General features: G+C 42.8%; 1 protein-coding gene across 1 annotated transcript in view; it reads right to left on the bottom strand.

The window, feature by feature from the left end:
- Positions 1-2,683: 2,683 nt before the first annotated feature.
- phb2a (prohibitin 2a) overlaps positions 2,684-11,207 on the bottom strand; it is a 10,857-nt gene continuing 2,333 nt past the window's right edge. The window contains exons 4-10 of the mRNA XM_051378201.1: positions 10,029-10,108; positions 8,545-8,729; positions 8,332-8,461; positions 7,735-7,838; positions 6,703-6,780; positions 4,282-4,358; positions 2,684-3,770 (exon numbers count right to left, since the gene is read on the bottom strand). Coding sequence (XP_051234161.1) covers positions 3,755-3,770; positions 4,282-4,358; positions 6,703-6,780; positions 7,735-7,838; positions 8,332-8,461; positions 8,545-8,729; positions 10,029-10,108 — 670 coding nt within the window. The 3' untranslated portion in view covers positions 2,684-3,754. The remainder of the gene's footprint in view (positions 3,771-4,281; positions 4,359-6,702; positions 6,781-7,734; positions 7,839-8,331; positions 8,462-8,544; positions 8,730-10,028; positions 10,109-11,207) is intronic.

The following is an 11,207-nucleotide window of genomic DNA, read 5'->3' as shown; positions in this document are numbered from 1 at the left end:
CGGTGAACCCCGGCGGCGTTAGCAGGTTTTCCTGCGGGAGAAGAGGTTGAATTCAGAGATCTCACAAAGTGCAGCGGCTGCACATCGACACCAGCAGCACATTCATCATCTCTGACTCCTCTTCCTCCTCCTCCTCCTCCTCCTCCTCGCCTCCTCTTTTCTCTCTGGCATCTTTCAAACGCAGCCGAGGCTCCTGATTGGCCGCCCTGACAGGCTTGTTGTGAGGTGCGAGGGGGGCGTGGAGCGGCAGCCAATCCCGCCCTCCCTCCGTCTCCCAGCCCCCTCTCTTTTCCTTTTTTTTTTTTTAAAAAAAACCTTCCATGAATATTCACCCGCCTGTACCATCTCCTCCCCCTCCTCCTCCTCTCCTCCCTCCTCCTCCTTTCCTCCCTTCTCCCCCCTCCTTTCCTCCCTCTGAGATTTAAATCTGCCCCCGCCCCCCTCCCTCCGCCTCCTCCTTCCTCTTTCTTATGTAGAAGAAGAACAGCAGCCTCTCGCAACATGGAGGGACGGCAGCTCGCTTTGTGTCGCTAACACAATGGACTCCAAACCTCCCCCCTCCTCCCTCTTCCTTCCCCCCTTCCCCCCTCCTCCCCCCTCCCCTGCTCTCTCTGCAGATTTCAGGTTGCAGTGCAGCAGCTCTGAACTGCAGCCTCTCGGGCTATAAATAACTCGGCAGCCATCTTATCTTTTCTTTTTCTTATTGTAACCCTGTAGAGGGGGGGAGGGGAGGGGGGGGGGGGCTCTGGGGACGAATATGATGAGGGTCATGTGACCGACGAAATCAGCCGAAGGCCTCAAAGTCTTATTGAGCTGTTAGAGGAATAAATGTTGTTACACATAAGTAATTAAATTAAAGTTATTGTTAACTTTATAAAGGTTTTATACATTAAACATTATATTCTCTTTATAAAGACACAGAGTCACATGGTGTCTCTCTCCCTCTGCCTGTCTCTCTCCCTCTGCCTGTGTTGTATCGCAGCCTCTCTGTGGTTTGTTTCCATAGCCGGTCTGCTCCGACTGAAACTGCTGTTTTTATCATCTACGTCGGTGAATTAAGGATTTATTTCCACCAAACCAGAGTTGGTGATTGTTGGAAACACTGACAGAGAAGATTTTAATGAGTTTGATTCTGGTTCTGTTCACTTTAATGAAGTTACAATGCTTCAGAATCTGACATTCGGAACATTTGAATTATTTATTGATTATCTTATTCTTCAATAATTGTGTGATCGTATTGATCTGTTAGTGGATGAAACTAATGAGTGACAGATTCATTAATAAATAAATCAGAGACGTTGTTTGGATGAATATTGATGAACCTGTTCTGTGTGTAAGACACATTTACATACAACAAATCACACTGTATCTTTATGGATTATTGATCAGTATACACTGTATCTTTATTGATTATTGATCAGTATACACTGTATCTTTATTGATTATTGATCAGTATACACTGTATCTTTATTGATTATTGATCAGTATACACTGTATCTTTATGGATTATTGATCAGTATACACTGTATGTTTATGGATGATATTGATCAGAATACACTGTATCTTTATGGATGATATTGATCAGTATACACTGTATCTGTATGGATGATATTGATCCTGTATTGACAGTCAGACTGTGGACATATGACGGCCTTTAGCTCGTGTTTCTAGAGTTACGTGTTGTTACGAACACGTTAGGAATTGTTAAAATGTGATATTTCTTAAAGGGAGTTTGGTGCAGGGAGCTTTTAGTTGGATTCAAACTGCTGATATGGATCATTGTTAACGTTTAGTCTCCACTACAGAAACACTAGCTAACTGCTGAAGGCTGATCAGGTTGTCTGATGTTAGTTGGATTAATGCTTTATTAATGGGGGTATTGATTACTGATCAGGATCATTATCAGCTAACAGCAGTCTGATGTAAATGGTGTCCCTTTGTGTGCCTGTTTTTAAACTAGCTTCCTAATTATACTTGTTATTAATGATTTAAATGAATTATTTAAGGTTAATTGAGTTGGTGCAGAAACCCTGAGACCCCCCCCCCCCACACACACAAGCTTTTCCCTGACACAAAGATAACAGTGTGTTTATGGTCACTGTGGCTGTCGACATAAATACTCGCTGGCATTAACGATTATGAGCCAACAGTGTTCATGTTTAGTTTGAGGCTGAGCGGAGGCTCTACTCAATGAGACGCTTATTGAAGTGTTACAAAACACAAAAGCTGCTGCGAGAACTGAGTCCCTGCAGCTTCGACGCTGATCCCTGATCCCTGAGTCAAGAGTTCCTGTGCTACAGACACAGCGATACTCCAACGGACCCGCCAGCTCTTCCACTCTCTCTTTGTAGGAAACTATCTTCCAGGACTTTTCCAGGACTTTTCCAGGTTTTGACTTTACAGGACATCATTTACTCACATATTCGTAATGTCGACACGTTTAACTCGTTTTATTTGTTGTTTATATTTGTGTCTCAGGTTCATTACTCACTCCACTTGGATCTTCTCCACTAATTGACCCTTACTTAGCCCCGCCCCCGTTGCTCCGTGCTCCAATCACAGTTGAGCAAGCCTCAGTCAATCAATAGAGAAATCCCAACCAGGACGAGTTCAGGGTCGAACCACAGAAATAAGTCATCCTGAATGAGTCCATACTGTCCATTAATGAAAGCTTACAACTACCTTAGTGTTAGAAACCATTTATTCAATCTTCATATAGAGCTAATAAATGCTAAAGAGGTGCTAACAATCGATAAACTCCTCTCATTTCTTTTTCCTTTAATGACACTGAACACAAACATTATACATGTGAAGCTTTAAATGTTCAAATGCTTCAATCTCTTCTTCTCATCCAGTCCAGAGTCCCAGACAGCCGCGACGCTCCGACAGACACAATAGTTGTGATCGGCTCTCAGAGCTTCTCCTCCGGCCAATAACAGCTTCCAGGTTAAATCCTCCTCCAGGCTCAGTTCAGCGAGACATAAAGAGTCAGTTCACCCAAATCACAAACACACTTCCTGATTGATCGTTTGAACTATATCAGGCAGTAAACAACAGGTTGCTGTAATTTTACTGTTTTAAGCTTTTTAATTTATCTTTCTTTCTGATTCCTAATCGCTGACAGTAAACAGGATTATTAAAGTCTTTCTCATTGGCTCTGGACTTGTAACAGGCTTTCTGACAATTATTAGACCAAAGAATCATCAATTAATCAGGAGAATAATCAGATAAATCTGCAGCTGTAATGTTTATTCTTTTGTGATTTAGGAAAACTGACGAGTTTAAAGATTCCTCTGGTGTTTGTTAAAGTAATTTTTCACATTTTATTCTTGAAACTTTAATTTTCTTAATTTTAGGAAATAGCAGAAAGCAGAATAACTTGTTTATCAGTGCTTCTGACCTATTTATGGAACAACCTGTGGAGTGAAACTGTACAGAAATAATCTTTCAAAGATGGAAAAGCTTAAAAAAACCAAAACAACGACCTTACAGGAAGTTGAAGACTTCTCAGCGTGAACAAACAAACTTATTCCGTTACGTCTTACTCACAAAGTAAAGAGGTCGTAAACGTCTACAGGGAACACAGAAGCAGAAGAATCACCAGTCGCCTACACCAGAGGAACCTTTCAAAATAAAACCAGTCCACAGATTAGAGTTCAGTTTTGTGGCCCGTAAACGAGGTCGTGGACTCGAGAGCGGTGGAGAAGGTTTCTGAAGACCAGAAGGAATGACGAACCGACGGAGAGACGTCCTCTTACTTCCGCAACAAACTGAAAGAAACACAGATTTTACATTAAAGCAGCAGCTTCTGAACATAAGTAAGATATGTTTAGCCTAGCTTAGCACAAAGACTGGAAGCAAAGGGAAACTGTATCCTGTGCTCAGATATAAATTAACGTTAATGAGACAATCTACGTCATTAATCACTGAGCTGTAGTAATACATCGGCTAATGTTAGCAAAACGCTAACAAATGATTGATGTAGCATTAGATTAGCTAGCTTGTTAGCAATCGGTTTGCTTAAGTTAGCTATCAGATGTAACTGACTCTGATTCCTCCCAACAAAACCTAAAAACTAAACATTATTAAATAAAATAAAAACTAAACTGAATTCAAAACAAATTAAAACTAAAGAAAAATACAAACCTATAAAAACTCCGATCGGTACAAACATATAAACATACAGGGGCCGTCATTGCTATAGATACAGGGCAGACGTCATATGAAGACTCTAATGGCCACGAGTGAGAGGTTTAAAGGTGAAACCCAGTCGGGACTCACTTGTAGCTGTCTCTGTCCTGCAGGTTGAGCACCAGGCTGTCGGCGTTCAGGTACACTTTGTTTTGAGACTGCGCCACCTGCAGGTCAAACAAACAAACAGCGAGTGAGAGAAAACACAGGTGGAAAGTTTCTCAGCGTTCAGGCTCGACCGAGCTGCTGCTGCTGAGCACAATGGGAACATTGTCAGAGCTTCAACACTGAGCTGATTCACAGCACGGCGAGCTGCTGAGGCCCGTTCACCGATACACACAGGAAACGCACGCCACCGCCACAGCGCCCCGAACACATGACGTGACTGTAGGTCACACTGTGAGGTAGAGCCATTACAGAGCGGACTAATGACTCATTTCATCATCAACAGTCACGTGTCTCGTTAAAGACGTGCAGAGAGAGGCTGCGCACATCAGAGTTCAATATAAAACTTTATTAACAAGCTTAAAATAGAGCTGGGGCCCAAACTGTTCCCATGAAACAGGAAGCAGAGAGCCGTTCGCTTCCTCATATTTATGTATTTACTATAAAAACAGTTGGGGAGGCAGCAGCTACCTTCCAGTGAACGCAGTCGGACCCGGGACCCAACATTATCTCAGAGACTGACCGGGAACCCCGAACACTTAAACTATATTTTGGTCACGAGTGAAAACCTAAAACTTGGACTCTTGTTAAGATACAAAAAGTTCCCTTAATGGACGACTTCCTGCTCCGTGCTCGCCGTGGTTGTAGGTTTATATTATATATTTAAAGAGCATTTTTACCTCATAACAATAAAACAGATTTATTTTATCATTTATTTCATTAAATATTAATTCATGAAAACATATATCGAGATAAAACCTTCAACCTCAGTAGATCATATTAATAAATGGTTTATAAACACATTAATTATAACTTTATAATGTAGTGATAAGCTACAACAGCACATTCTGCTCATGTACAAACAGTTAATGAAAGCCTGATGAAGCAGTTGTAATAACCTTTAATGTTTTCAACCCACAGTGACTGACGTTAATGAATCCTTAATAAATGCTAACAGTGTACGACTTCTTCAAGAGTTATCAAACGCTCGATTGTTTCTCTGTTAACTACAGTGAATATTAAACATGAGGCACAGAGGCGGTCTGTCATTAACGTAGTGACGACAGCGTTGGACACATTCTTTAACTTTAAGTCCATATTGTGAGCGGCCGACTCAGGACAAAATATCTGAACAGCTTAAACTCCAATTCTCAAAGAAAACGACTAACTAGGACAAAAAGTGCTGTAGAGGAAAGTTTCAGATTCATCAGGTATGAAACTTTATTATGTTGTAAATAAAGTTCTTTATCCTCCTGATTAAATATTCTGTTGTGTTATAAATATAAACTGTAGTGAACAAAAAGAGGTCAAATGTTTGTTTCCATCATCCTTCCTCTGACTTCTCCATCAAATCCATGTTCAGCTGGCGCCACCTGGTGGACTCCCCGAGCTGCTTCACTCTCAACTGTACCAGCAGTTATCAATTAAACTGATTTATGAAGGTTGTGACATTAAATCTGTGTATTTTAGAGATGTGAGTCCAAATACAGAATATATCTATCATATTATTGTTGTTATTGTTCTGTCAGATCAATATCTGGTTCGTTCTCCCGTTAAGGAACTGACTATATGAGACTGAGAGACCTAATGTGGATGAATTTTGAGCAGATTATTATTTATTATTCGAGTTTTCCTGATATATTGATCCATTCTCTGTCTGTATTTTTATCATTTTAACAATCAGACTTAATATTCTTCTTTCTGACAGATTCACTGTTTATTCTCATTGATCGATCAGCTGATTGCTTTCTGATGCAGGATGAGGCTGTTGATCAGAGACTGAAGCTCTGTCACTGTACGCTGCGATCAATAATAATAATAAACAACACTGTGATCATCTTAAATAATAATGTACTGACAGATATGAGCTGGACGCTGAGCTATAAGCCGACACTTACCCTCCTCAGCGTGTGAACCAACAGCAGCGCTATTAAGGCCGAGGACAGATTAATAACTTAATCCTATTTAAAGAGAGGTGAGTGCGTCTTAAAACAACATTCAGGAGCTCGCTGAACACAAACTGGTTCTCCTGGCTGTAATGACTCAAAGATCTCCGACACGCTTTCAGTGTAATCGAACCTCGTTTGGTTTTATTATCTCAAATTAAAGCTGCCGTCATTAAACTGGGACTTTTTAATCGTTTAACACTGATTCATCCTACCGACAGTCGAGTATAAACTAAATGTTTATATCTGATCTGAGGAGGTTTAATGATGAACGGAGCAGAGTTCCTCCGTGAGGATAATAAAGCCCTGAGGTCCAGTCTGGGTTTCAGATGGATGTGGTCTATTAGAACCAGGTCAGAACTCTGGTGCAGCGAGGACGTTTCAGGGAGGCGTTTCTTACCGTCTTGGCGATGGCCTGCGCCGCCCGGATCTTCCTGAGCTTCAGGTATCCTGGGTTCTTCGTCACGGCCTCGCCCAGCTGACACACAAACAAACACATTTAAACTGTTAGTGTATTCACAGGAGAACACTGTTACACACCTAACAAAAGGGAGCGTCCGACCCGAGGCTGATCCGCAGCAGGCTGAGCCGGTCTCTCCGAGCGGCTCGCCGCGAGGAGCTGCAGGCGTGTCGCTGCACGGCTGCGATATTCTCACGCGTGTCGACAGGCAGGAAAAACAATTACTGCATATTTGGATGAAGTGTTTGTTTAAGTGATGAGTTTGTCGGAGCCGAGGATCTGCAGCTGGGTTTCAGGTTAATTACGTTGTTATAAATCAGCTGAACACGACCAGCAATCTGTTAACTGCACAGTCGGAGCTCAATGTCACATTTAAACACAAACAGCCCGAAGACACAACAACAGTAACAACAAGCAGGCGGCTCTCGCTGGAACGGGTGACCTTTGATCCGGTTTGAAAGTGTTTGTTTTAGGGGCGGATCCATCCCATAATACAAACAGATACTGTGTCTCTGTGCAGGTAGTTTGGTTGCCTGTAAAAACATCAGCGTCTAGTAGGCGGTAGTGGATGCAGTCGGACTCGGGACCGAACAGGGACTACAGCACCGAGGTTGACCAGCGAGTCACCGAGCTAACAGCAGCTGATCAATCTGTCCATCAGAAACTGGAACTGACCTCGGTGCTGTAACGTTACTCACTGTCGGTCTCGGAGGCTGTTCGATCCCGGTCCGGCTGCTGAGCCCGGTTCTGAGACAGTTAGCAGCAGTTAATTAGCTGTTAGCTGCTTTAGCTAAAGTTATCTGTCCATCAGGAAACTCTGTAAATCTCAGAGAGTGGAAGCAGCCGGAGGACGACAGAGTTTTATTGATTATCAGGAAACTGTAAAATACCTTTAAGAACACCTGAAGATTATAGATTATAGATTATATGAGATAGAAACTCTCCGTCTGTACAGAAACTGAATGAACTCACCATCTTGGCAGCTTCAGCTTCTCCTTCAGCCTGGATGATCTTCTGTCTCTGGTCCTGTTTGGCCTTTTCTACATAGAACTGAGCTCGCTGCGCCTCCTGCTGGGCTGGAGAGGAACAACAGTCACTGGATGCTCACAGACACTGATGATCAGCAGACTGCTTTCATTATAATAATAAACTAATTACATTCAGCTCATTTTACATTTATTTGCTAAAGTTAAGTTCAAAAGTTTGGTGGAATAACTTTGATTTTTAATGCTTCCTCTGATATTTGGATGAATTGTTTAAGGAACTTTTTATACAGATTAGTTTTATTGTTCCTGATGTTGAACCATTGTTCTATTAGACTGAATTAACTATTTATTTTACATTTAAACATTAAACAGAAGTGAACCTTCAGCTTTTACAGGACAGTTAACAGGAAGTATACCTGAATGTATTTACATTAACCACATGGTGTAACTTTAATTAAAAGGTTCTATACGTACATACGGGTTAAATTAAAGGTCAAATTAAAGCCATTAGTCCATTATAGCTGGGCAATGACAGCTGTTGTCATGGATACGGGCAGAGAGATCACTTCCTGCGTCGACTCACCGACTTGTTTGGCCTCGACGGCGGCGGTGTACTCGCGACTGAAGCTGAGCTCTGTGATGGCCACGTCGTCCAGGATGATGTTGAAGTCTTTGGCCCGTTCGAACAGCTCTCTGCGGATCAGCAGGGAGACCTGGGGGGGGGGGGTTAGCATGATGTCACATCAATAATAATAAACTGTGAACAGACTCAGTGTGAGCTGAGCTGTGCGTGTACCTGCGCTCTCTGCGTGATCAGCTGGGACGCGTTGAACTTCGCCACCACGCTCTTCAGCACCTCGTTGGCGATGGACGGCAGCACGCGCTCGTCGTAGTCTTGTCCCAGGTGCTGGTAGAGGATGGGCAGGTTGGACGCCAGCGGCCGAGACAGGACTCGCAGTGCGATGTTCACCATCTGAAGGTCTGAGAGACAGACAGAGAGAGAGACAGACAGAGAGACAGACAGAGAGAGAGAGACAGAGAGAGAGAGAGACAGACAGAGAGAGAGACAGAGAGAGAGAGAGACAGACAGAGAGAGAGACAGACAGAGAGAGAGACAGAGAGAGACAGACAGAGAGAGAGACAGACAGACAGAGAGAGAGACAGACAGACAGAGAGAGAGAGACAGAGAGAGTGAGACAGACAGAGAGAGAGAGTGAGACAGAGAGTAATTTTAATCAATTTCCAGGTTTTCCAGGATAATCAATGCTGGATTCTTGAGGTTCAGATCAACGAGAGAGAGAGTTCAGAAATAATCCTAACAAACATTTCTTCTTCTTTGGGGCTTTTTATTGCCTTTATGACAGAGACATCTGAAGATAGACAGGAAAGGGGGGCAGAGAGAGGGGATGACAGGCAGCATAGGGCCGCAGGTCGGATCCGAACTGACTCTGGTTTAAAGAAGTGTCAGTGTGATATGGGAGAGTGAAGAGCAGCTGGTGGGCGCCCTCTGCTGGACAAACGCCGTACTGGAGAAACTCAACGAGCTTCCAGGGTTCACACACGGTAACACGACTTTAACTCATACGTAAGAGTTCAAACCGAGGAGGATTGGTTTTATTCTATAAGTAGAAAGTGTGACATTTAGAAAACGGCACAAACTCAAAATGTCCGTCTGGAAATATATTTAAAGTAAAACGCGCTGTCACAATCTCTCTTTTACGTTTTTAATAATTCTATGTTTTGTTTTAGGGAACAGAATCAGAGAACTCAATCACTATGTTTCCCCCCCGTAAACGGACTGATCCGCAGCCTCCGGTCCAGCTTCCCTCAGTTTCCTTTGAGAGTTTTGTGATGGTCCCGGTCTACTGTTGATGTGGTTGACCAGTTATTGTTTTTCCTATGTGTCCTTGAAGGTACCATCAGCAGAGTATGGATTTGGAGCTCCTGGTTCCTTAATGGATAAAGACCCTGTCTCAACTCTGCTCTCCTCTCTCTCTCCTCTCTCTCTCTCTCTCATTCAGCAGCAGCAGCACATTCTCTTTGTTTGGTTTCTGATTTGTTTTCACTTTACAACATTAAACCTCATATTGCTCACACATCCACATTTACATCACTGAAGTTACTGACTGACACACTTCACATTTGTACTTATAACCTCAGTTGTTTACGTTAATATAATAAATTCACTCATTTCTTGCCATCTATTGTGTCCTATGTCGTATTTGTCATAGCCTAGGAGTCGGGTTATGACAGCTTCTGTTTCACATGTGTGAGTCTGACCTTTGCTTCCGGTGAGGGAGGAGATCTTTCTGGGTCGGGCTCTGATGTCGTAGATGATGGGATACTGGAACCAGGGTATCCTGAAGACAACGGCACACAGTCACACACAACCAGCAGTTTACAGGAAGTCAAATGGAAAACAATCAGTTCTCAATCTGTTATCTTCATGTTTCTGTGGCTGCAACGAGCAAATAAACAGAAATAAGTTGGAGGAAAGAACCCAACTAACGGAGTTTGTTCATAGGAAGCCATGTTTGTGTCTTTCCCTGAGAATCGTTTCACCGTCGATTAAACAGAAATTTAATTTAATTTGACAGTCGACTTTAAAAGTAATCAAACAAACAGATAAACTGGCTTTAACCCTTTAAACAGCTGTTTTCTCCTAATATAGTGTTATATCTCATTCATACTCCCCTCCACTAGTTGGCAGACATCCCGTACTTAGACCTTAGCTCAGAAAAACGTCATGTTTCAATGCAAAATGTTCGAGGAAGTCCCGTCCAAACTGTTGGGTGAGAAACCGGAAATAGTGCGCCACGGCGCTATTTATGCTGAAGTGGTATTGCTGGATTGAGGAGTTATTGAGACGAAATAAAAGAAAATGGCAAGCAAAAAGTTGACGCTTAGGGAAGTGATGGGTCTCCTGTTCACTGACTCTGATTCTGAAGGGGAAAATGTACCTTTGGGAGATGACGGCCGGTCGATTAGTGAGCGTGATAGTAACGGTGCGTCTTTGCACCGGCGCTGTCGGGCAGAGCGAGGAAAACACACAAGCACAAACACACGACCCTTTGCCCAACATAGGTGGGAGTACTACAGGAACTCGTAGTATCAGTAAGGGAGCTAATGGATGTGGTAGAAGTAGCGGGGATGGTGAGAATAGTGCTGGGACCAGTGTTAGTGTTCACTCTTTCTACCGCGCCGGTCACAGTGCGTTCATGCGCGGCAGTGGCGCAGCCATCTGATGCGGCAGTGTGCCTGTCCATTTGTTAGGCTATGTCTCAATATTGTTCATATTGTCTCTGTACTGTGCCTTGCAATGAGAGGTTCCACACTCTACAAATACTACAAACTTTTATCTGGATAGATCAGATTAGGCCTCTGCAGCTAAAAGACGCCTACTGATAATAATAATAATAATAATAATAATAATAATAATAATAATAATAATAATAATGA

This window comes from Dicentrarchus labrax, unplaced genomic scaffold (genome assembly GCF_905237075.1).
Source record: "Dicentrarchus labrax unplaced genomic scaffold, dlabrax2021, whole genome shotgun sequence".
In the NCBI taxonomy this organism is placed as follows: domain Eukaryota; kingdom Metazoa; phylum Chordata; class Actinopteri; family Moronidae; genus Dicentrarchus; species Dicentrarchus labrax.
Note: the sequence above shows the minus strand (reverse complement) of the source record. Positions and strands in the feature narration are given on the sequence as shown.